The sequence below is a fragment of the Pollachius pollachius genome (genome assembly GCF_949987615.1).
Source record: "Pollachius pollachius genome assembly, chromosome: 2".
In the NCBI taxonomy this organism is placed as follows: Eukaryota; Metazoa; Chordata; class Actinopteri; order Gadiformes; family Gadidae; genus Pollachius; species Pollachius pollachius.
Window position 1 is genome coordinate 44118467 of NC_136935.1, and position 26208 is coordinate 44144674.

Genomic DNA, 26208 nt, shown 5'->3' on the forward strand with positions numbered 1-26208 from the left:
GGACTTGACTTGTCACCTCATGTTAAAAATATTGATCTGCATGAAAAACCCTCTTGTACGGTGTAATCATCTTCTTAAGTGTTACTGAAGGATGTTGGTTGTTGGTTCTCAAAACGAGAGTTTTGTAAACATATTGCCCTTCTATGATTGCTGATTTGCTCTCTAATTGGATTAATTGAAATGTTTGCATATTTTCACATCTGTGTGGTTGTGTGTGTGTGTGTGTGGGGGGGGGGGGGGGGGGGGGGTGTATGTGTGTGCTTGTTTCCCTGTATGCACATTTTTGTATGCATTCATTTCAGTTTCCAACATCACAGAAGAAAGTTCCATCCACATAAGAATTTGAATGACTTAAGAACATGACGAATGACAATTGAAAGGATAAAAAAATAGAAAATACGCAATAAATAAAACTGTTAATAGCAGTACAGTTATTGTTATCACTATTAATAGTACTTTCCGAAAGCAGAATCACTCTTAGTTCTGATCTTCCAGGCCCTTACTGAGTCATTTTAATGCTAGAATACATGACAGATTCTGTGTCCGTTATGAGAGCCACACCCTTGGAATCATTGTTGTGGTTCACATTGGAGTAGAAGACATCGGGTTGCTCTGGACTGGAGGGGACCGACACACTCATCTGGTTGGTCTTGAGGCTTTGGAAACCCACTGACATTGGAGTAAATAGCGCAATCAGGGTGCGGATTGGTCAATGAGGCGGGAAGGAGGCTGTTCCTCCTAGGGTCTCCTGGACATTCATTGGTGCTTTGGTTTTTGTCTGCAAAGAAAGAAACTGTCAGGATTTTCGTATGGACTGTTGTTTTTGTCTCCCCCTACCTGTTGGAGTGTGATAATTCTGGACTTTCTCTATGTTTGTAGTCATGTGTTGGTCATGTGCCCGGAGCAACACCCATCTCCTTATTTGGGCAACTTCCTGCCTTTGTTTGTTTCCCTCCATTTTCTCTGTTCACCTGTCTCTCATTGGGTATTGATTGGTGGAGTATTTAAACACTGCCCTTTTTGTTCACTTTGTCAGATCGTCACGGTATGTACTGTTTGCGACCTGACTGCCACGTGAGTGAGACTAGCGTGAAGCTTTTTAAAGAGAAGCTATAGTTTACTGTTCTTCCCGGTTTTGAACCCTGCCTGCCTATCGGTTTTGGATCTCTTGCCAGTACCTGTCCGTCTGTATCTGTCTGCCTGCCTGCATGTTTACGAACCTTGCATGTACCTGGAATCTGATTTGCCTGCTGGACTGTTTGGGAATAAATCCTTTTTGATCTGCAATTGATTCCCGCTCTGAGTCGTGACAGAAACGACAAGTCCCAGTATAGATATATACAGGGTGCGATTTGCCGGTGGGGATGGTGGGGATTATCGCCCCCTCTGGTTTACACGTCCTACCCTCTGCTTAATTATTTTTATCCTCGGTGGGGATAAAAATTATCCCCCCCACCCAAAGTATTTTCACCATTACATCGTAATAATTAACAACCAAAATACACAGGGTCCGTCTTCATTTTGAAACATTTTAAAATGTTTCTCAAAATTATCCCCCCCTCTGGTTTTTTCACAAATCGCACCCTGGATATATAGTAGTGTAGTAAATAGCTTGCAAGTGATTGTTTCCGATCGGTTCGTTGTGGAGGAAACCTGGAGGTGGGTCTATTTCGGTCATACCTGAAGCAAACGAGGCTCTTCTGCGTTTAATCCTGCAGAAGATCATGAGAACCAGAGCCAGCACTAACACAGCAACACCAAGGGCTGCTCCTGTATATGTCCACTGATCTGTTAAGATGGATTTATTTTTCATTCATTTTAACACACACGCACGCACACACAAAATGATATTAATAAGCAGGCAACTATCATCAAAACTAAAGGCTTGTTTTGGTCACGTGGTTTAAAGTCTGACAGCTGTTTCTGATAAATGTGATTGTGCTCCAAAAACCACAACACACACACACGAGATGGATTACCAGAAATGCTTTCTCCTCGTGAGCTTTTATTTTCAAAGTTTGTTAAAGAAAGTAAGAACAAAATAAAGATTCCATTGACTATACCGCACAGTTCCATAACAAAATCTGTTTATTATGCTTCCTATATTTACCTGTTGGTTTATAACCTGTTGTCAAATGGAATAATGCTAGATGTGGTTAACAAAATTAGTACTAATTTGAATAGATTAGATACAACTTTACTATACAATTTAACCTAAACTATAAGTCAAAAGTTTGAAGTCTCATTACACTTCCCGACAAAAAAAGGGGAACTAAACCAGTCATGGATGGATATGGTTCATTATGAATTCCTCACAGCCAGCCTCTGATAGAGGAAGTATGTTGAGCTGTCAAACCAGCAAAAAAAATTATAATACCGGTAAACAGTAAAGGGATCCTCTCACCATTGTTTACCTTGAGATACACTTCAACAAATGTGTCCAATCCTATCTTTTGTATCCCTCACCAATAAGTCCCAGTGTCTTCCAGGCGCAGATCCCTAATAGTTGTGATGAATGTGTTTCCCTTGTCTTCAATAGAGTACTTATCCGATCCTCCCGTCTCACTTCTTATGAGAACGTCCTTGTCACGACATTTTCCCTTACAGAAGTATTTGATGTTGCTACGCGCATTGATGTGATTGCATTCGATTCTGACTGTTCCACCGACCACTCCATTCACAGTCAGGGCCTCCGTCCAAGTCATGCAACAGCCTATCAAAAATCAAACGTGTTCTCTGTTATAACAACCACTCGATAATGTACAACAACAACAACAACAACAACAACAACAGCAACAAAAAAGCTGAAGATGGCAGAATCAAGGTGGATATAAACTGGATATAGACATTGAGCGAACCTTACCACTGAGGAAAAAGGAAAGGGACCTTGGCCTTCATGTTCCTGAGACACCGCTCTGCTCCCCACAACCCTCCACGGCTTTAATGGCGCCGTGTTGAAGTGCTGCTTCCTATTCTCTTGGTTGGCTTCTCCTTTCTTGTCACACTAAACAATTCTGAGCTATTTTATTCACTTTTTCTGAAATTTTGTTGATGCAACATCCTGACATGGTTCATTTTAGCATGTAAATGTCAAGAGATGTGGTTTATATATATATATATATATATATATATATATATATATATATATATATATATATATATATATATATATATAATGTACATGTAATTAATCGAAACAAACTCAGAAAAAAGGTTATGGGTGCTTTATTCTACAAGTGATTACGGCTAGGCAGGCATACACAGTAGCATTATAACCCAGGGTCATTTTTTGGATCAAACCACTTTCGTGGTTACTCTTGTGGTTCCTATAAAGTAACATCTGGGAATTAGTTAGAAAAAGTGTCCAGAAAAAATAATATCCCTTCCACTCCATAGGCCTATGTCATTCATGACATGCAGATTTTGCAAGAAATAAAGAGGGAACTGTAACTTTTTTTAAAGCATTGTGTGATATACACTCTCCTCATTCAGGTTGAGGTTCAGGCTTTGGTAGTGACACGTCTGTCTGGAATCAGCCACATCAGCGTGTTCATTGAGGTCTATGGTGATGCAGGCGCTGACCGTCGAACGCCGCGGTTTTGGGGGGACAGTGTTTGGTGCTGGTTGCGGCAGAACTCTTTTCGTACGACCAGAACGTACACACTTGGACTCGGGCCGAGGAGGTCCAACAGGGTTCATCATCTCATAATCGTTTTCTTTCTCTCGATTACTCTAGACAAAGAAAAAGACAACACAGAGATATCACGGTCTCACAGGTGCACGAGTATGCCCAACTCCATTCTTAGGTAACGGACGATGATCATGTTTACAACGTGTGTTGGCCCACCTCCTGTCTGCGGAACCTGCCGGCGGTATTCCTTACGTGCCTAGCAAGCAGCCAGAGCAAGAAGGTGAACAGGCAAACAAATAGCAACGCCACCATACACATCGCAACCGTCAGGATCCAAGAAACCTGTGACCCTGAAATAGAAGAAGAAACCCAGAAGTTGCTGGAGGTTAAAATGCAAACTGTAAATCCGTACATAAAGACACAATAGATTCGGTATACACGCCATTTAGGCATTTGACTTCGCACCACCTCCATCCGCATAGTATTCGGGCCCGGCCCACGAGAGGTCTCATGGGAATTTAGACAAATCACTCAATTGTGCTTTTTTGTCCCCCCTTTGTTTAAGCTTCATGTAGGGCTGTCTATGGAGAAATGACAATGTAATAATAATTTCGGTGTACCTATTTCTGTTCAATTTGCTAATGTTTTGCTATGTTCAATACACGGGTTTAATTAAAGAACAGTGCAGATAGTAAGAAAGCTGAAGATTGTTCATCACCGCAGGGTTGTGGAATACAGTGCATTACATTGCATTACGAACACACATACACACATGCACGTTACTCACTGGTAATGTGAAGGTCCCCAATTGGAGCTGAAAAGAAGCATAAACATTGGTTTCAGGCACAATTTGTACAGTAGGGATACCAATAATAATATGAGTGGCGCCATTATTCTATGATAATTATTAATAACAGGCCTTATATGTTTTTTTTTTGTTTCTTTCCCCACTAATTATATTAATCAAATTTAATGTAATATCATGACATGAAAGTTTCTCACCGGTTGAACTGATGTTCATGCTTTTCAATCCATGCTTAGCAGGGAGAGAATCCATGACGATTGTCCTTGTAGGTCACTTATAACAAACTGGCTTATTATTTACAATCTTTGATGTTTATTCGATCTTGAGATATTTAAAATGCATTCCCATTACTGCCAGTTCATCTCAATAAACCCTCTCAACGGTTGGCTTGGAATGAAACATCCCGGAAGACTTGTGGCTTTTATTTCTCTTACACACCTACACACACGTACTCTCAGAAAAACAAAGAATACATCTCTTCCTCTTTCATGTCGAAAGTCTCACACACCTAAACCTCAGCTTAAATGAAGTGAACTACATAAGTGTTCCTCATGCATCTCCTCTTAGATCAAGAGGATCTCTTATATATATATATATATATATATATATGGAGAGAGATAGATAGATGTACAGATAAATAAATGAAATAAACAGCTAAGAGACTGTCTGAACATGTCAGCCAGCCTTTTGTGTTTTTACTCAAAATTGCTTATAAAACATATGAATGACCCAATTACACTCTTGTTGATAAGATACATGGCCAATCCATGGTATGGAAAAAAGAGTTGCCCTATTGTAAAGGTACACAACAAAGAATCCCTAAAAATCCCCATACCTTTATCAAAAGTTTTTTTTTTGGTTAACACAGTACAGAGTGCATAGAAGTTTTTTATACCTATATAAGGGCCTTCCTACGAATGGAAAAGGAACTTGTATTCAGTTCTCGGTCATATGCACAATGAGATCTGAATTCTGTGAAAATGGTAGGCTTCTCTTTTCCCGAGGTGAAGCACTGATCAGCTGAACTAAATGTACTTGAATTTGTACTGTATAGTAGAAAATGCAAAGAAAGTACCCCCAAAAATGCTCATGTTTTTTCCTCTATAATTCAGGGATCCAGTCACTGGCAGATAGAAGCACATTGGTTCATGTCTGCTGGTTCTGGGTCCATGTGTTCTGTTTCGGGCCGCGTCCCCATCTCCTGCTCTTCATTGTTCTCCGTGTAGCCAGCCTACATACAGAAAGATTACATGGGTTCAAGACCATTGTGTTTTAGCACTGGAATACATAGATTATGGTTATGGTTTAAATCAGGTTTGGTTATGGTTAAGCAGAGTGAAATATTAACATCAGGGGCTATATATCAGGGCTCAGTCTGGTTCAACGGTAACCTCAAAACTATCATTCCACTATGACTGTACCATGTGAAAAATATCGTTAGAGTCATTCCACTAGTTTAATGACTGCACCATGTGACAAATATCGTTAGATGAGAGGAGATGCATCTTGACATTGTGTTTGAGTTGTAACACTTCCTTCTTTCAGAAGGTCACTTACCTCTACTCCCCTGCCTTTCTCTGTATCTGGCTGTCTCGGACCTAAAGATAAAACAATGAGATGTGTTAATGTCGGCGTCCAAGTGAGGGTTAGGCTTCCCGGCCACCTATAGTATAACCAAAGATGTGGACTCGAGTCACATGACTAGGACTCGAGTCAGACTCGAGTCATGATTTTGATGACTTCAGACTCGACTTGACAAAATTACGCATGACTTGCGACTCGACTTAGACTTGACTGCTATTGACTTGAGACTTGACTCGGACTTTGCCTCTTTGACTTGTAATGACTCGACATGTCTTGAGTCAAAAACATTTGTTTTAGATATCTAACCTATTTCCCGCCTAGAGGGCTAGACACCCAAGACGCATTCACTTCCGTGAAGATGAAATAAAAAAAACGGCGAGCAAAGACAAATCCACACTTCAATAATATCAAAACGAAATTTCGATATCGTTTATACTTTATTCAGAATAACAGTTTTAGTTTCATATCGGCTGCGTTTTGAGTTGGTCCCATTGAAGCCGTCTGGCCAGCCTCTGACACTAAAGACATCGTAACTAAATCATTGTTCAACCGTTTACCTTCGTTCAAAAAATGTAACAAATCTACACACTCGTACTTCAATAATATCTAAACTGAATTTCGATATCATTTATGCTTTCTTCAGAATCACAGTTTAAGTTTCATATCGGCTTGGTCTCTCTCTTTCAGTTGGTCTCATTGACGCTGGAGGTGAGGACGTTCAGCGGTGTTGCCAGATTGGGCGTTTTTTCCACATTATTGGGCTACTTTTAACAACAAAAGATTTCGGCGCATGCGCATATCATAACACATTTGAAGACAGAAACAATGAACATATTATTACTGTATTGATGAAGAAATGACGGTACATTAGAGTGGTATGTTGAAATTATGATCAATAGCCTAATCATGACATTATTAAGTGAAAATACATGGTGGATTGTTCAAGACTTGAAAAAGTTTTCGACTTTGACTTGGACTCGACTTGCCTTTCCCTGTCTTGACTTGGGACTCGACTCGGACTTGACTGCGAAGACTTGGGACTTACTTGGGACTTGTCAAACAGTGACTTTGTCCCATCTCTGAGTATAACACAATAGTGTGTGGCGCATATCATATACAACATGCCTTATTATAACACTCATAACAGTAACACAACACCGGTACAAAAAAATAATCATAAGGTTGGCGTGGGTCGTAACCACGGCGATAACACGCCCCCTCTTTCCTAAAACTCTCAGCCAAAACATTTTTTTTAAGTCACATAGTGATGAATTACATCTGAAACAATTAATGGGCACACTGACTCTCTAAGAAAAACCTGTGGATTCCAAGATGCACATGCAAGGCGTAGTTTATATTTAAAGAGATTTTATTTTCTATTTAATTATTTCTATTTGCATTTGTTTTAAACACGTAATTACTTATTTTCTATTCATCTTGTTATTTAAGATTACGTTCAAATTCAGTTGCACTTTTGGTAAGTACCCATAGGCCAGGGGGGCCCAAATTCTTCCCAGTGGAGGGCCAAAATGTAATCGTGGGGAGGCTCGTGGGCCAAAATTTAAAATTTTCAGTATATTTAGTCAAATATGTGGGAGGCGGCTGAACAGGATAGGAGCTCAACAGCGCCACCCTACCATCAATGTATCACAATGTTATTCTAGGGTCAGGAATGGAAGTGCACCAATAAATAATATTCAATGAGAGCGAGCGCAGATTCCGAGCGCTGGTGGCGGAAAACAATAATATATACAGTGGGTAAGGCACGGGCCATATAAAATCGGTCGCGGGCCCCAAATTGGGCAGCCCTGCCATAGGCTATGGCCCAATCCCAATGTCCGGACTCACGGACTTTGTTCTCGCGAAATTATTAAGGCTTTAGGGCTGTCCCAATGTCGAATTCCAAAGGGCGTGAGGGTTTGAGTCCACACTTACCAACCCTTTCCGTGAGTCCGCATCAGTGCAGACTTCACCTAAGGGAATTACCCACGGTTCAAAGCGTTGTTACGTTTAGCGCAGAGACTATAGGGAAATCCGGAAATTAGGAAGGTAAACAACAAGATGACGCTACTGTCAATGCGCGACTAGATGGGAATTTCAGCCTTTTTTTAGTGAGCCGGATCATTTGGATCAGCTCACCAACAAGAGCCTGCTCTTTTGGCTCCCAAACGGCTCTTCATATTACTCTATTATATTACTATACCTTTTATAATTCAGCCAAATGTAGCCCGTTCTGACGTATGATTAGTATGTGTAGGCCAATAATCACCTAAATTATGCAATACATCCTTTATACTGAAGTATTCAAAAGTAAAAATTATATTTTCTAATATAAATAAATTGCTGTAGCCGATTGTTTTCATTGCATTTACAAAAAAACGTCAAAATGAGAATTCCAAAACCGGCAAGTGCCAGCAACATCTTTGTCATTAAAGGTTGTCAAGGTAACATGTGTTCTCGCGAAGTGCTGTCCCAATCCCATATATACCTATCTGAGCCCATGTGGCCTCACACACTCACTCACTTAGCATCTGAGATCAATTAAGTCCGTGAGTCCTTAGTCCTTAGTCCTCAGGGCTCACTTTGGGATTGGGCCTATGTTGTTCTGCATAGCAGGGTTAGTCAATTGGTCTGCAGATTAATTTTTGAAAGAATTTTTTTTAATGGTATGGCATTGGGAGCTGAGTGTATCGTTTAATCCCTATTGTTTGGTGTGTGAGTGTGTGTGTGTGTGTGTGTGTGTGTGCGTGCGTGCGTGCGTGCGTGCGTGCGTGCGTGCGTGCGCGTGTGTTTGTGTGTGTGTGTGTGTGTGCGCGCCTCTGTGCCTGTGTCGGGATACCTTTTGTGCTCCTCCAGCGGCCGTAGAAGATGACAGGTATCAGAGCGCATACGAGGAGAGCCAGGCTCACTGAGATGATGATGACCACCGTGGTACCTGCACAGAGACAGGCATCTGCGCATCTGCTAAACGCTCGTATAATCCTAAACTTTCCCACAGGTTCTGTTTTCATATGATTCAATGATGGACAATAAGGCATGTTGTGGATCTGGATGTGCAAGAGTTTTGCTTTATATCGGCAGTATTTTTTCTCTGAATGCATCTTTATTATCTATCTCTCTTTAAGCGTTTGATTGTATTGTTTATAACCATAGTTGCTTCGGGTGAACAGGTTGTTCCGTTGCATGTTAACACTGCTGTCGGTGTATGAATGTGTGCATGGATGGATGAATCTGAGGCGTTTGTAAAGCCCTTTAAGTGGACACAGGATAGAAAACTTCAATATAAATGCAGTCCGTTTACACTTCATGATTATTGTGAAGGTGCAGGCAATGGCCAGTAGTGTCAGTACACAGACCGCGTGGGAGACCCCTTAGTGGTAACAGTGGTGGAGCTAGAACATTTTCAGTGGGGGGGCCAGGGTGGGACCAGAGATCATTCTGGGGTGGCACCTAAATCTAAATATGATATAACAAGGCATCTTGAAATTTAGGGAATATTAAAGGCATGTACACGCTGTAAATCTACATCATAACATTAATTCAGACAGTGGTGGAATTGTCAAATACACGTTTCTCAGCTTTTCAGGTCTCAGCTTTTCAGGTCTGTTTAAAAATAAACACTACCTCAACGGTCTGATCTAACACTGTAAAAGTAAAAAGTCAAAATGCAATGCATTTATCAGAAAATAAATTACACAATTGCAAAAACATTAATTTTTTTAACTTTTGAATCCCTACCTCTAACATATACAAAATACATTAACTTGCCATAGTTTCATCTTAAAACAGCCGTATTCTGCAATTATTATTATTATTGTGGTTTGCAGCAAAGCGATTCAGAAAATCACCAAAATCCAGTGCTTTTGCTCGTCTTGACTACACTTAAAACTCCTACATTTCAGAGTCGAACATCATCCATGGTAGATTTAAGGTTGGTCTTGACCAGTTTGAGTGTGGAAATGCTTCGTTCACAGGTAGCTGTACTCAGAGGTATGGCAATGGTCCCTTCACATAACCTGAACAGCTCATGGGATACCTGTTTTAATGGATGAGTTTTGTGAGTTCCATAATATTAGAGGGCATTTGTTCACCAGATGTGGACATAAGATCCAGACATAAATGAATAAAGTCTGCAAAAATGCAAAATAAATAAAATAAAAATAAATGCAAATACGACAAGGGTGACCAATGGGGTGGCCGGGATTCAGTTTATGGTGGCCCCGGCTACCAATGGCCACCCCCTTGCTCCACCACTGTGTGATAATACTTTTAGGTTTAAAATATTCTGCCCTTGGAGGAATGTGTTAAACATCTGAAATATGAATGCTTGTCACCTGTTTCATTTATTCACTTTCATAGACATTTCAACAAAAGTCCTTCACTCACATGGGGATATAGGTTATTCATTCTGTCAATCATTCTTACATTTTGGAAACCATTTGCTATGACGATTCTCTCTGGAGTCAACGGCCATATTTCAGGGGTTCCGGTGTAGCCGCATAGGGAAACAACAGATACCCGAGACCGATGCCGGGGTCTTCCTCTTCCATGTATGGGTCATAGTTTTCAATATTTTGGGAAGGTGTTTTAGGTCCATGCAACATTTTGGCTAATCTTTCTGAATCGATATAAAAGCTATAAAAAAAAAAGCTTATTTGTCAGGCTTTTTTGTTGCCCTTCACATGTTGTTGGTCAATTCCCGTTGCCTGCAGATTCTGTTTATAAAGATCAATCATCTTACAAATTATATTAATGAAAAAATTTATCAATACGCCTACACCCAACCTGGGTTTTGTTTTTATTTCAACCTACAATAGACTGATGTTTTGTTGGCATTACTCCGGTATTTTGAGAGGAGTCAAGTGATTTTTTTAAAGCTGTAAAATACTAAATGAACATAAATATACAGTAGCCTAGGCTCAGGGGCGTAGGAATGAGTTTAACATTGGGGGGACACATATCGGAAACCTGACAGATCCGTTAATGGTTTGAACAGAAATATGTCATAAATTAACTACACTGAAAAAATTCACAAATTTTATTCTACTAAAAAGATACATTTGCAAATGTAAAGGAAAACACATTTTGAATGGCAGTAATGTACTGATAAATATCAAATCAATTCTTTAATTGCTTAATCATCCAGTTTTTTAGAATAAGAAGCGGTGACAAGACGCTGTGTTGCGCTTTCAAAATAAAATAAAATATTTTTCTCCCCCCGGTATAATTTTTAGGTGGGACAAATGCGCCTGTCTCCAATATTGGAGGGGACATGTCCCCTCCGTTCCCCCCGGTTCCTACGCCCTTGCCTAGGCTAATGGAAACTTTGTTTTGCCAAGTCTCGCATGATAAACGCCAGGGCAGTTGCAAATACAACAATGTCAACAATTGTTGTCTAATATAAAAAATAAACAAATTAGCAGGTTAAAATGTCTTTACCTGTGATGTGTGTCGCTGCCTCCTGTTTCGACTTTTGTCCTCCGTGTGGTGACTGCGTTACTGATGTTGCCAGGGACTTGACAGTTGACGGATGGTTGTCTCGAGGCATTAGCTCAATCACGGGTCTAGGGGCCATGGTGGAAGTCAGAGGCCCAAGGGGAACAGTTAAAGCTTTGAGGAGACAAAGAAGAACAGTGAAATGAGACTCGAGAAGACCACTGCGGTGAACGCCTTGAGTTCTAAACAAACACAGTAGTCTGAACGTCATCATTGGCCCATGGTCAACGGTGTACGTGCTTTACCGCAGCGATTTGAAACACTATGAGTCAGTTCAGCTTTTAGGCCTACAATCCAGCAATTATTAGTCCCAAAGCCTTTGAGAAACGGTAAGGGCCTATTTTCTATAGGCCCTATTCATTGAAATAGGCAGACGCTCCACGGATTCCGTTATTTACAAAATAAATTGTAATTCACATAAGGAATTTGAGAGGTGTGAAGAGGTCTCCTATTCACAGAAAAAGTGTTTACTTTGCCTACATCGCGGAACAAACCCAAAATAAATACAACTTACCATCCATGACTTTGAGGTGGTAGGTTTCTTGGTGCATGACCTTTGACCTTCTGGTTGACGCACAGTGATAGCTCCCTGTGTCTGCATTCTCTAGCTTCATCACAGTCACAGTAAACACATCATCCACTCCACCGCGCTCAATAACGTATCTCCCCCTCTGGGTGACATCGGCCCGTGTTCCGTCCGTCTGAATGAGAACGTCTTCACTTGAGCACGAGGACTTGCAGAAGTACGATTGGCTCCCTGCAGAGCTCCATTCACCAGAACATTGGAAGGAGATGTTTCCACCGACATATCCACTCACCTCTCGCACCGTGTGGTGAGAGAGGTGTACTGCTGTAGGATCAGCAGTGCACAAAGCTAGGAGAACAAATTAACAGGTTACAATGTATGGGCCATTCATTTTGAGGCATTTTTCTAAAATGGAATCCAAGGATTTGTCACCTATATTGTTAAATAGTAAAATAACACTCAGACACTTCTGCCTTTGTTGTGAGAATGATTGCATTGCATCCGTCAGTTTGTAAAAGTGAAACAATCATGTCTCCAATCGAGTCATTGTTAGAGCGTTTAATTAATTGTTAATTTGTTAACTATTAGAGTGTAGTCCAGACAACACAATGGTGCAGTTAGTAACATTTAACCTTAAGGTTCCAGGGACCTTTGTTCAAATCCTGTTCTATATTATGGTGTTGTTTGTTTGTTTTTAACGTTTTCTCCCAGAAACACTCAGATCATCTCCAACCTCACAAGACATGCTCACACATTGGAGTCCCTGTACTGGCTTGAAGGTGGGGGAATGGGGTCTGTAAGGTGTGGACTTTGATGAACTGGGTCCTAGTTTAGGCTTTTACTCAGAAATTAGAGGAGAGCTAAGTTGAGGTACAATTATTATTTCTCTATTGTTTTTTTGTTTTTTTTAATATTTTTTTTAATGGCATGGCATAGGGAGCTGAGTGTATCGTTTAATCCCTATTGTTTGGTGTGTGTGTGTGTGTGTGTGTGTGTGTGTATGTGCGCGCCTCTGTGCCAAGTTTATTTTAATTTTAATGTAAGATCACAATGGCTTTAAACTAGTAGATAATAAGGTACATAGATAATTAACCTACATGTTATTGTAAGTTATATATGTATAACAATATTATTACATAACATGTATTAGCTTTGTAACCATAGACTATTTAACGGGTAATAAAAATATGCCATCTGCACAATTAAACATCACATTTTTGTTAATATCTAGATTTAATTAAACGTCAGAAATATTTGTATTTGTAACAAATAACACTTAAGAACATAACACTTGGACAATCAAGGAACATCCGATGGTTTCATTCTATTAATTAATTATAATCTGTGAAATCAAGAGTTGATTCAATTATAACAAAAAATCCTTGATTTAGACTCTTTTTGAATGAAACGAGGGATTGCAATCTTTTCTTTAACCCTCAAACCCATGTTGTCCTTTTTTTGGTTAACCACAAGTTTAATAAACTTGAGACAAATACGATTCAATATTAGCAGTTGATACAGCATGGAGACGGTCTAAAATCTATTTGTTGTTTTATACTCATTCTATTTGTATAAGGTGTTTGCTGCTGCTGGCAGTGCATTTACCTGAGGGAACCTTCCAGAGGGATTAATGAAGTTCCTATCTCTCTCTCTCTCTCTCTCTCTCTCTCTCTCTCTCTCTCTATCTATCGTTCTATCCATTTTTGCAAAAACAGAACCAGGCGCAATGAACCAGAACAGATATTCTCACTGAGCTTTTCTCTAATGATAGCTACCTTTGATAGCACATTTAAGTGTACTCCATTGTCGGTCTGTTCAGAACAGTGCTTAAGAAAACCCCAATGCAATTTATTTATTAACTGCTAAGCTCATCTTGCTCATACATCTCATCTCATGCTTGCAACATACAGAAATATAACCAGTGTTCACATTAGATTATAAACATATTCAACTTACCGGACAGAGTAAAAATTCCAACGCATAGGATACTCATGTTCCACGTGATGCAATTAAACCAAATTAGGGGAAAAGGCATGATACGATTAAATAAAAGAAGAAAAAAAGCTGATTAACAAGATTGCCAAAGACCGATAGAAAGTGCAAATGCACAATGGGCTGCCTTTTTCTATATGGGATTGGATAGTTAAATAAGAAACAAGAGGATGTTTTTTATCTCCTGTTAATCTTGTCGCTTTTAAATCAGCCGGAAAGTCAGCTTGAGACCCTCGCAAAAGTCCTTGGTTTGACTATGTCTCTTTTGTGAACAAGCTTAAAGCAAAAAGTGTGTTTGTAGAGATACAAAGATAGTGAGCCAACGAGCGATGGATAGAAAGAGAGCGCACAAGACAGAGGGACAGAGAGAGGACAAGGAGGGACAGAAATAGAGCTGGAGGCTAAGAGAGTGAGAGACAGATAGGGCAAGAGAGGGCCAGCGTGACAGACATGTTGCCCATGCATGAACCTCAACAAACTGCCTGCCGAGTTAGATAAACAAAAGTCTGCTGACAATATCACGGGGTGCAGGTCACATCCCCATAGGTCTGGAGCCAATTTTTCCATGTAGCGAGCTTTACGCTGTAGACAACAGACCCACATTCTTCTCTTCAAGGTTTCTCTAGAGATAACTCAATAATTGTCCGACTGTTGGCTGCAGGAAATGAATGTTCTCCTCTATCACCAACAAACATCAATTTGTCCCAATCAAGATAGAAAGTCACTCGTCTCCAATAAGTAGGCCCTGCAGCAGAGCCGTTCTCCAAACACTCGAGATGGAATTGCTTTTTTATAGAATCAAAAACAAGAGTTTTCCTGATTATAGCATATAGAGCCACATGGTGTAGAGTAAACCCTTCATACTTAATATTAAATACAATGTGTATGATACGTATTTTTTAAAACTTTGTAACAGAACTCTGTTTCTGTTTAGAAACAGCAAGTTTTTATTTCTATAATTTCATTTCATAAATGGGATCTCAATATCATTACCTGCAATAAATGTGTCAGAGGAAGGTTTTTACATCTAACCTAGCAAGTGAAGTTAATCTGAGGATAAATGTCAGAAACCCACAACACAGAAACCCACAACACACACATTTATGTCATAGTGCCATCTTTACCAATATTGTATACAATGCTTTTAAAACCGATGCATCCTACTTTTTGAAAGGATCACTAGTTTTGGTCTTTTACATTCATGTATTCTTGTTTTAATGCCCAGACCCAATTACAAAAAATTAAGGGGAATCTCCACTTATACATGTTTTTGTGTTAAGCCAGTTTGGAATGACAAAAATACACAGACTGTGCTTGTTAAATCGAACGGTTGGCAGCAATGCATCACCTTTAATAACAATTGTACACATTCATGTCAACATAGAAACAGAAACAGGAGTGTTGTGTTATGACAACGTTTTTCTCCGCAAGCACCAATTGGCAGTGTAAACATCTATTCCAAAACTTGTTGAGTGAAACCAGACATAGAAACTCAACTAATAGCACAAAGCCCCACAAAAAGCATGAATTCATTAATTTGCGTTAATACCCCTTAATAAAACTAAAGAAACAATAATCATTTGATTTGGATACCCCCAAATAAACACACTTATTCCTAAAATTAGGAATACCCCAATATATTATCAGACTAGATTTTATAAAAATATATAAATACTTTCTCTCAAATGCTGTGTTGAAGACGGTAGAGCAAACTGCACTGACTTTAAAGACTGTTCTTGAGGAGATGACATCTACCCTTCTATTGTCCATTGTCTAATGCCAGGGTGGTCCATATGCGCTATCCTTGTGATCTAAAGTGAAAGGAATTTATCATGGGAGCCCGGAGCCAGTTATTTAAACGCTCATTTCAAAGTCTTGAATGTCCTTCTGGGATAGGGGCTGGACTTTAAGAAGGTGGAAGCACTTGGGAAATCGTCCCTCGTGCACTGGCACTGAGACTTTCCGGAAACTTCACCTCAAATTCCACCACTAGGTCCCCCCGAAGACCGGGAGACTTAGCGAGAGGTAGACCCTCTCCGGTGATCCGCCGCTTCATCCCGGGGCGGACTATGTCGCTGGTTGTCAGGGTTACCGTCCTGCCGTCCAATGTAGGCGCCCTCAAAGTGCAGCCACACAAGGCCTGGAAGTGAGAGAGGAGAGACGGAATAAAGCACCCTTCTTAGCGCAGCGATTACATTAAGAGGGGAAAATGTGTAGACAAAGTTTTAATACATTTACGTACAATCACATTAAAAGTGCCAATTATACCACCAGGTTTGACAGTGGTTAGCCGTTACAAGCCATATTGGAAATCTGCCTCTTCTGACATCACAGGTGGGCGTGTCCACCTAGATGTGTGACGGATAGCTGAGCAACGTGTGCTACAGTCCACTGGATAGGCTGGTAGACTGATCTATCCAGCACACATCTAGGTAGACACGCCCACTTGTGATGTCTGAAGAGGCCGATTTTCAAAACGGCCCCTTGAAAATTGGAAAGTGTGTCCCCACATGCCGTTTTCATACATTGACGTAAAATTGATTTAAAGTTGTGTGGTACAAACGTACGTCTCTAAGGGAGACTTTGGCGGGGTAAATGATGTCAGCGCCGTCCCGCCGGAACACCGGGTGGGGCCTGTCCTTCAAAACAAAAACAACATCCGCCGGGATGTTGGTGGGCGTCTCATCGCCCTCCTTGGGGAAGGTGATCTTCGTGCCCTCCTTCCACCCCTTCTTTATCTCCACCTCCAGGATCTTCTCCTGGGTTCTCCAGCTCCGTCGGTCAGGGTTCAGCCGCTGGTGGGAAATCTTCATCTTCTTGACGCACCCGGAGAACACTTCTTCCAGGGTCACCTGGAGGTCATGCACCACAGGGGGGTCCTGACGTTTGGTCAAACTAGTGCCACCTCCCATCCCCCCCATCCCCCCCATCCCACTGCTAAAGGAGCGAGGGAGACCTCCCAGCCCACCGCCGGCCATCCCAAAGCGGGCGAAAGGGTCCTCTTGGTTCATCTCCTCATGAAAGCCCCCATTGCGGTTGCCAAATAATTGGTCAAATGGGTTACGTCCACCAAAGAATTCTGCAAAGACTGCATGTGGGTCCCCCTGGAACGTGTAGTTGAAGGTACCAGGACCCCCCGCCCCGGTCTGGCCTCCTCCCCCCTTCAGACCTTGAAAGGAAGAGAGCAGAACAGTGAGATACAAGTATACCAGCTATCTGTGTTTTATCGTGTCTACTTCATTATTCAGCACAGCTGAGTAATGCAGCATATCAAAGGGTGTAGGTCATTTATTAGCTTGGCCTTTGATCGGGAGGAGCACTTTGTACAGATGTAAGGAACTCTGAGTCTGCAAAGTTTCGTCCAATCTCCTTCGTCCAATCTCCAATGGCTTTTGAGAAACTTGCCTTTCTTTGGTTCATATAACATGGTGGGAGTATTCGGCACGAGCTCCGTGGCGTGCGTCAACTCCAATGGTAATGTGATTGACAGCAAAAATAGTATTCGTTTCCGTGTTGCCCTTCCATAATAATGTATTTTCGCTGTCATAGCCTAAACGCATCTATTTTGTAATAATTCTAAAACTATGTCTCACGCCAGATCCCGGGTATTTTATACAAACACGTTTTCTGTTTACTTTGTTGCATAGGGCAATAGCACCCGAGGACCATGTTGACACAAATGTGACACTGGAATCTGAGACAAGCTTATAAATAATGTTTTCTGTTGACGCAAAAACAACAACAATTTGAGCTTTACATTTCGTGACATTTTGACCTGCCTTGAATGCAAACTGAACCTACCTTCTTCACCAAACCGATCATAGACATCTTTTTTCTTGGGGTCACTCAAAATGTCATACGCCTCTGCTATTTCTTTAAATTTATCCTCGGCTTCCGGCGACTTGTTCTTGTCGGGATGATACCGAAGAGCCTGCTTACGATAAGCCTTCTTTATATCGTCTTCTGTGGCACTTTTCGTGATACCGAGCACATCGTAGTAATCTTTCCCCATGTCGACAGCAGAGTGGGGTTGGTGGAAGCAAAAGCGGTGGAAACAAGTAGAAAAGTCGAACCTGTAATAACACGAATGCAACCAGACCGGTTAAAAGTCCCACTAATCCTTAACACACACGGACGGTGTCACTGTGAATGGCAACGTCCACCACCCGGGGATGTTATTTTGTACCCAGATACACAGAAAGCTCTAGAATGTTCTCCCACAATCCCGAACAGCCTCAATCCTCCCAGGGTGTGTTGCGATACCTCTAAAGTTCGGCTCACACCCACGCCGGTGGGCGGAGCATTGTTGTGCCGCGCACGGACTTGTTATTATCACAGGGCTGTTTCGGATAACTATTTGGTGGCGTCATGGATGCGTCTCTGTGCCCGGACCGGGCCACTATGTCAATGTCTCGGGCAAACACGTCCACGGTACGCCCCCGTACAGTGATGCAGGCCACCGCTCGTCCGGTAGACTTGTTTGATTGCAAACGTCAAGCTTTTGGGGTAGTGAGCGTGTTTTCTTTGGACAACGTCCTAATTGTTTAAAATCTTCTACAGGTTTCCTAAGGAGAAGTAGGACTATCCGTGTTAATGACGTGGTAAGCCATGGTGAGGATCACATTAAAGACAGGTGGCCAAAATGGGACACTCACGTAGACTACAGGGAAATTGAAAAAATCCCCGGACACCGACAATGTGGAAGAACGATTGAGAAAATATTCTGTTATTAATTAATAAATACACCAATTAAAAATATATAAACTTATATCAAATACAACACGTTTGAGTTTGGAAATCCTCAAGTACTTATTATTATTTAATTATTTTCCTTACTGCAGATTTTGTTACACTATAATACAGCGATACTGATACGGTCACCACAAGACTTTAAGCTGACCACCGAGCAGCCGACCTCGTTCCCAGGCCTTCTCGTCTCGCCCATCCTATTGGACGAAACCTCCTGAATGGGCGTATATACCCGACGACGGACCGTGTTGATTGGCTGGAGACTGCAGTAGTAAACGCCCTTCGATCCGCATCACCTTCCACCGATTGGAGAGTATATATGTCATACAAGTGGGATAAAGGAAGAGGTTGCAAACTAGCAAGATGAAGCACTACGAGGTAAGTAGTGTATTTGAAACTCGAAACCGTCAATGGGCGTTATTATTCCCAGTTTGATTGATAAATAAGGACATTGCAAACCACAAAAAATTGCGTGAAACTGTAGGAGAAATCAGCAACATCGGAAATATGATCCCATGCTTGTTACCTCCTATTCAATGTAATGGGAGTGTGGCCTCATGATGTATTGTAAATCTGATTAGAAGGCGGATATGAGCACCATATTGTGATCAGAAATCATTCGGGGATTGCATTGCCTAATATAACGACATTTGCGTTGCAAGATTAAGAGACGGAGCTCAATTGTGTCTCGAACAATGCGCCGCCCCTGGTGAGAATGCACCAGAGGCCCTAGCTGTCATGCCGTTGCTCAACGCACTTGCAGGTCAACAGTCAAAACTTCGCCCTCTGAACAGGAGTAATTGCCACATTTTATTTGACTAGGTTGAGGGTGTGTAGACTTTAAACATTGCATTTCGGGTCAGTTTAATGACCAAAGTAGACCCCCGAAACCGGTGCTGAACACCATTACGTGAAACCTACCTGGCAGGATTTCTAGCCATACAGGAACTGCTCAAACCAGACTATCAAATAAACATGTGTGAGGAATGTAAGCCTATGTATTGAGGGACTGTTATGCTTTTTTTTTTTTTTTTTAATTATTAAAAAGACATCCGTGAAATTTTCACCACAACATTGACCTGGTGGTTTGGGTCATTTTTTCAATGACTTGGAACAATAATAATAACTAATTTGAAATCAAGTGCCACGCCATGTACACCAGATGACGCCAGAGAATCATGTGTGCAGCGCCTACTGTAATCTCGAGAAATATAAGCTTTTCTTTCGTTTAAAAGCAATGTATAGATTCTGTAAAGTATATTTTAAACAAATAAATGAAGTAGAAGGAATTGTACTTCCTGGTTGTAGAAATTAATCTATAAAAGCAGCTTTTGGCCCTAGATACTTTTGGCCCAAGATACTTTTGTCCCACTGCGCATAGATAAAGATAAGAGTTAAGGTTATTTAATCTCTTATTGACAGTGCATATATGACAATGCCATACCTTGAAGTAAGATAGGGGAGGGGGGTTCTGTGGAGAAGCAGTCTGTTATGCAGCCCCAACGGTAGATGTTTATATTTAGCAGGCGAGAAGAGACAAGAAATTTGTTAAATAAACAGGTTCCTCGAGGAAGGGGTTGCTCCTTCATGGAAGCACGCGCACGTTTCTACCTCACAGGAGTCGGCTGCCAGTTTAAAAAAAGCGCCATAAGGAATGAGAGTGTTAGAGGGAGGGTGGGTGGGTGAGAGAGGGAGAGAGAGAATGACAGTTATTTCCACAGCTGAATGTAGTGGGTCAGTGGTGCTTTCCGGTGGGAGGCTAGACAGAGGGGAGTTACAGTGTGAGGAAAGCCCATCGGGGAAGCTTACACAGGACTACTGTAGCCGAGGAGGAGGGTAGACATGGACGCCCTAGCACTAGAGGCCGCCGGCCCCAAAAAAGCAGCCAACAGCGCGGCGACGGGCCCCACGGCACCTGTCAAGCGTAAGCCTGTGAAGAAACCTAAGAAAGCTGTTGTTTTCTTTGAGGTGGAGATACTGGACGCCAAGACCAAGGGGAAGCTCTGCTTCCTGGACAAGGTAAGATCAAGACTTTCATAACCATTGTCGTTTTCCAAGTGTTGCACGCTTTTGTCCTCTCCGGGTGGACTAACCTCAGCTGTCGTGAATGTAGGTTGTCCCCTACTGTTCTCTGCTCCCATGTGTGGCCACCGGGCTCGGCCTGTGTACTCACAATGCAACAGGTGCAGGTTGGCGGAGTTGTGGTCTCTATGGGAGTGACTTTTAGTGAGTGGAACAAGTTGCACACAGACAGACAGGCACACTGCTGCAGTAGGTCAGCAATAGGTTTCAGATTAAAAAAAGAAAATCAAATATTGTCTGTCAAATTGGGATGAGTTGAAGCATATGCCGGTTTGAATTCATTTGTCGTTAGGCTTTTATTGGGATAAATTAACTAAGTCAGGCAAGTGTGCACTGTACAATTTGTGTGACATGCTGTGATGGTGTGGCTGGTTGTCCGGCTCGGTTGCCAGGCTGGGTTACAGCGTTGTTAGTCTTACCAGAAGCCCTCCTCGGGACGCCAAGGTATCAGGTCCCAACCTTGCTGGATTAGCATGGCTTTCTGGCTTGTTAACGACTAGGCTGAATGCTAATCATCCATCTTAACACCTGGTGAGAGCCAGTATTGCCGTGGTGACAGATCCAGAGATAGATATGGGAGACTCCTTGGGGGGGGCGGCTTTACTACACCCATACCTTCATGTGAGGTCAGAGTTCAAACTGTAAAGATCGAATAAGTAAATGTTAATGAAAATCTGAAAGGCAAATCATATCTTTAGGTAAGGTCCTGTTTTTCTGGAAACCAACACCAGTGTGTGTGATCCGTGTTAATCAGCCATTCCAGCATCAAGATTCCATTTAACTAACATTTAAATCAATAGAATCTTGTCAGACGTGGTGGTGGCTGGTGGGGATGGCTGTCACCACTGGACCCGCCTTTTTCATGGGGTCAAGGGTCACTCAGACTCATGTTCACACCCCACCGGGGACGTGGCAACTATTGTCATGTCAACAACACACAGTCACGCTCTGGCGATGTTGATCTCTTTTCAATAAACGGTTTCCCTCTAAGCATAAACTCCTATAAGAATAATGTCTGGGAACTTAAAAAAAATATGCTTAGACCATCGACTGGCACACAATGTTACCGGGTTCAATCCCCCATGCCGGAGGCCTCCCTCGTTGAGAAAGGCCTTACGCCTAAGCTGCACCTTTTTAGAAAGTAACTGAACAGTGGATGCCTTTGGATAAAAGCGTCTGCAAACAAAGTAATACATGGCGAGAGGACGCTGCGGCAGTGGTGCTGGAGGCACCTCGCCCGTCCCACGCGGGTGACTGTTTAGGAAAGGATGCACGCTACTCTATAACTGTCAAGAGTGTTTGGGTTTGTGCGCGTGCGTTTCTTTGCACTTACCAGCTGTTTGTTGCACTTTATTCCCCCCCCATCCACCCTCCACCCTCCAACCCCCCAGGCCTCTATATTTAACACATATGGGAAAGGAAAGCCGAGACATCATATATATTCCTCTTGTCATTGTTATGTTATGCACAGGTTGAGCCAAATGCCACCATCGGGGAGATTAAGTCCATGTTCCACAAGAGCCGTGAGTTTAACTTCTCCACGTCTCCACATATCTTATTTCTCCCAGTCACATGACCTCAGATGAATGAGGGGGGGAGGGCGCGGGGGGCCTGGCTCAGTCAACATGGAAAATCAACTGATTCATGCTCCCTGTCTCTGCCCCCACACTCGCCTCTCTCCTTTCATCTGTTTACCCTTTTATAGATCCAAAGTGGTACCCCACCAGGCAGTCCATTCGCCTTGACGCCAGTAGGACAGCTCAACATTTAACATTTTGATGTTTAAATATAGCCAGGGGATCCACCATTGCTAATTTGTGTGTGTGTGTGTGTGTGTTTGCGTGTGCAGAGGGGAAATCTCTGAAGGATGAGGATGTTCTTCAGCATCTCCCTGTGGGAACGACTGCAACCTTGTACTTCAGGGATCTCGGAGCTCAGATCAGCTGGGTCACAGTGAGTATGATCAGAACTGGCCCACTTTGAAGACTGCACCCAGAGAGGTGCAAAAATCGATCAAAATCGATTTCTGTCTGGTCTTTTGGCACCAAATAATAAAAATCTCTATTCATAAGATCTGTTCCGTGTGTATGTCTTACAACATTTGGACTTGCATTTCGGAAGTTCAGTGGTGTTGTATATGTCTGATCCAATGATCCTGTGAGGCCTTCAAGCATTTCTGTGGAACGTGGGTTTATTCACACCGTTTCCATGATGAAGTCCAGAAGGACGGGAGTAGGATGCTAATTGTAGTGCAGTGTTGGCTAAATGTTGTTTTTACTAATTTATACTTATTGGCTGATCACGAAAACACCTCTTTTAAGTTTTGCTATTCGTAGTGTTAAGATGAAACACATTTTTCATCATGATATCTTGCATGCGTACTTGTGGTTAGTCATAACAAGCTTTGGCTGGTGTTTAGAAAGCAATTAGATTTATATCCGTGCACCCCTCTAGAGGAGCGATGTGTTATTTTACAAAAGAGACACGGACAGAGTGAGGAGGGACTATAAATGGTAGAGTGAAGAATTGGACACTGGTGAGTGCTTCGGTTCTTCCAATGTGATGGGGTTCTAAGAACCCTGCAGTTCCACTAAATCCTTCCATTCTGCCCCCCCACCCCCACTCCCTCCCCAAGGTGTTCCTCACGGAGTACGCCGGCCCACTGCTACTCTATCTGATGTTTTATTTCCGGGTTCCCTTCATCTATGCACCCAAATATGACTTCACCACCAGTAAACACTGGGTCGTACAGTGAGTGGCTTCAGCACGTGCATGCTTGGACCTAGAGTTACTTTGATCCGAGTGACAATTTCAAATATACTCTCCAATTCCGACATTGAATTTCTTTATAATAAACAGTCCTTCAAAATAATTGCCTGTGTGTGTGTGTGTGTGGTGCAGCCTTGCCTGCATGTGTCACTCGTTCCACTACATGAAGAGACTGCTGGAAACGCTGTTCGTCCACCGCTTCTCTCACGGCACCATGCCACTGCGCAACATCTTTAAGGTGAGAACAACCAACGTACAAGTCGTACTCATCGTTAGCAACACAAGTGTGATTTTCCCCCCCCCCTCCCAAACTCAACAACCGTGTGTTTCATGCTGATAAAATTACGGAAACAGAAAAACCCTTGAAATGCAAGCATTGTGTTCACCGTGTTCTCCCTTTATTGTAGAACTGCACGTACTACTGGGGCTTTGCTGCCTGGATGGCGTATTATATAAACCACCCTCTGTACACACCACCCAGTGAGTACACGCACGTAGAAAGGCTTTCAAATGGCCGTTGCACATTTTGGGTTGTAGTTTTTGTTGCTTCTGACTGAAATCCACTTGCTTTGCCATTGCAGTATACGGCGAGCAGCAAATCCGGCTAGCCCTCGTCATGTTCCTGGTAAAAGAACAAATATTTTCTACATTTCGTCATTCCTTTTTTTCCCCTGATGTCTCTTGTTTTCTTGGTCCAGCCAATGCCATTAATGATGCTCAAATTAAAACATCTCCTAATTTCTGGGACAGTTGTGACCGCCAACAAATTTTAAATACCTGCTATTGCAAGTAGTTGGTTTTCCATGTATAATGAGAGACTGTCAATATGATTCCTTCTTAGTTCTGTCAGATAGGTAATTTCTCCATCCACATCGCTCTCCGGAACCTCCGCCCCCCAGGTACAAACACACGTGCTTTGGATGTATGAGTGGGTTTTTTTTCATTTTCTCTGTCAAAGCTTTCTGAAGATGAATTAATTGTGTCTGGTTTCCCTCCCCCTCCACCTAGGCTCCAAAACCAGGAAGATTCCTTACCCGACGAAGAACCCCTTCACATGGATCTTCCTCCTCGTATCCTGCCCCAACTACACCTATGAGGTACTGGTGACAGAACCCATGCTTGGGCTGTTGATGGCTTTGGCAGGTGGCTGTAGGCTAGCTAGCCAAGCATGAAAAACAAACATTTCATGCAGCGTTTTGTAAGCTACTTCAACTTGAAAGGGAAAAAATTATAAAAAAAAAAATTGTATTATATTGAGTTTCGGGGGGCTTGTGCCACTGCATTTTTTCCCGTGAGGTACTATGAAAGAGTACAGGCATATACGTAGTACAAACAGATGCATGAAATTACCTCAGTATCGCAACACAGTAAGTGCAATTTATTTCAGTTGAAATTCTTTATTAAAGTGAAGATGTGAATCAATTTGTCAATGTCTGTAGAAAAGACAATCAATGTCTGCTATTGGAAAAATATGCATGTCGATTTGTTCTTTGTTGGATGAGTCATGTCTACTTGTTGTATGTATAGCTTATTTTGAGGTAAAGCTACCAAAGACATTTAATTAATACAAAATGTTACCGTGCATCTGCAATGCATAAAAAAAAGAGGCTTCCTGCTTGGTCCATTGAATGGGCCCTATTTGGGTTCATCTGCTGCCCTCTGGTGGTAAACGCTTGCCAGTAAAATGTCCAATCTGCTTCTCACTCTGCAGCTTGGCTCATGGCTGGGCTTCACGTTGATGACACAGTGTCTGCCGGTGGCCTTCTTCACCGTGGTTGGCTTCTTCCAGATGACTGTGTGGGCCAAAGGGAAGCACCGCAGCTACCTTAAAGAGTTCCGCGACTACCCACCTCTCCGCTCTCCCATCCTGCCTTTCGTTCTGTAGAGCATTACATATCTCTAGCAGTACATTACATTACCCCCCCCCCCCCCCCCCCCCAACCAAACCATCTCCTCCCCCTTTTTATAAAAGCAAAGTACATGTTTCCATAAAATTCCCTTTCCTTTTGGGAATTCTGTTACCTTTTCCTTTCCAGCTAAACAAAATAACATCCATTCTTATTCTTGTTTCTAATCTTTCCTTTTTGACTCTGCTTTTGGACACCTAATTGAGTCAGGTTGGTTAACTGGGGTCAACTGATAGCAACACATTATTTGGAATCTTATTAAACAATTGACAGAAATTTAGTAAAACCATTAGTTTGAATTAATTGTAACTCTGGATTTTCATTTAGCTTAATTTGTAATATTACAGAACCTTAAATTCATCCTGTTTTAGTATTGATATATTTAAGATATCAGCTTCATGCTTGTAATTTGGTTTTGTTTGTCAAGGTTTAATTTATTAAAAAATCTTTAACAAAATGTTGCCCATCTTTGAACTTCAAGACTATTTTAACTACCAATTAAAAAAAAATGAAATCACCAATTCTATTAGATTCTTCAAATCCGGTGCAGATATTGACCATACAAGCCAATTTTGGTATGTTGTGTTCTGATTGCACCTACTTAATTGTCCAGCTATCTTTGATCAAGAAACCAACTAACAGCTACTGAAGTTTCCTTCATGTGCAT

General features: G+C 41.9%; 3 protein-coding genes and 1 pseudogene across 6 annotated transcripts; 1 reads left to right on the plus strand and 3 right to left on the minus strand.

Moving 5' to 3' along the window:
- Positions 1 to 499: 499 nt before the first annotated feature.
- Positions 500 to 3340, minus strand: LOC307071371 (annotated as a pseudogene). The gene is made up of 5 exons (XR_013812795.1): positions 3316 to 3340; positions 2467 to 2713; positions 2317 to 2347; positions 1681 to 1783; positions 500 to 778 (listed from the first exon to the last, which is right to left on the minus strand). The product of XR_013812795.1 is annotated as an uncharacterized misc_RNA (transcript).
- On the minus strand, positions 3210 to 8010 carry LOC307070470 (uncharacterized protein). Of its 2 annotated transcripts, none has more exons than XM_079728949.1 (6): positions 7956 to 8010; positions 5994 to 6034; positions 4634 to 5667; positions 4419 to 4445; positions 3848 to 3981; positions 3210 to 3732 (listed from the first exon to the last, which is right to left on the minus strand). In XM_079728949.1, the coding sequence occupies exons 3-6, from the start codon at positions 4686 to 4688 to the stop codon at positions 3457 to 3459; spliced, it is 492 nt and encodes a 163-aa protein (XP_079585075.1). In that variant the 5' UTR covers positions 4689 to 5667; positions 5994 to 6034; positions 7956 to 8010; the 3' UTR covers positions 3210 to 3456. The 2 variants fall into 2 exon arrangements, with proteins under 2 accessions (XP_079585075.1, XP_079585076.1); XM_079728950.1 differs by lacking the exon at positions 7956 to 8010 and adding an exon at positions 6578 to 6663.
- A 6848-nt stretch (positions 8011 to 14858) lies between these two features.
- LOC307071718 (dnaJ homolog subfamily B member 1-like) lies at positions 14859 to 18310 on the minus strand. Its single transcript, XM_079730782.1, has 3 exons — positions 17836 to 18310; positions 16602 to 17203; positions 14859 to 16174 (listed from the first exon to the last, which is right to left on the minus strand). Exons 1-3 carry the CDS (start codon positions 18044 to 18046, stop codon positions 15941 to 15943), a joined length of 1047 nt encoding a protein of 348 aa, XP_079586908.1. The 5' UTR covers positions 18047 to 18310; the 3' UTR covers positions 14859 to 15940.
- An 803-nt stretch (positions 18311 to 19113) lies between these two features.
- tecrb (trans-2,3-enoyl-CoA reductase b) lies at positions 19114 to 26133 on the plus strand. 2 transcript variants are annotated; one of them, XM_079729525.1, is made up of 12 exons: positions 19114 to 19161; positions 20752 to 20802; positions 22337 to 22388; positions 22571 to 22615; positions 22715 to 22818; positions 23501 to 23616; positions 23767 to 23872; positions 24042 to 24114; positions 24216 to 24259; positions 24476 to 24533; positions 24643 to 24731; positions 25346 to 26091. In XM_079729525.1, the coding sequence occupies exons 1-12, from the start codon at positions 19147 to 19149 to the stop codon at positions 25517 to 25519; spliced, it is 927 nt and encodes a 308-aa protein (XP_079585651.1). In that variant the 5' UTR covers positions 19114 to 19146; the 3' UTR covers positions 25520 to 26091. The 2 variants fall into 2 exon arrangements, with proteins under 2 accessions (XP_079585651.1, XP_079585650.1); XM_079729524.1 differs by lacking the exon at positions 19114 to 19161 and having other exon boundaries at positions 20575 to 20802; positions 25346 to 26133.
- The last annotated feature ends 75 nt before the right edge of the window (positions 26134 to 26208 follow it).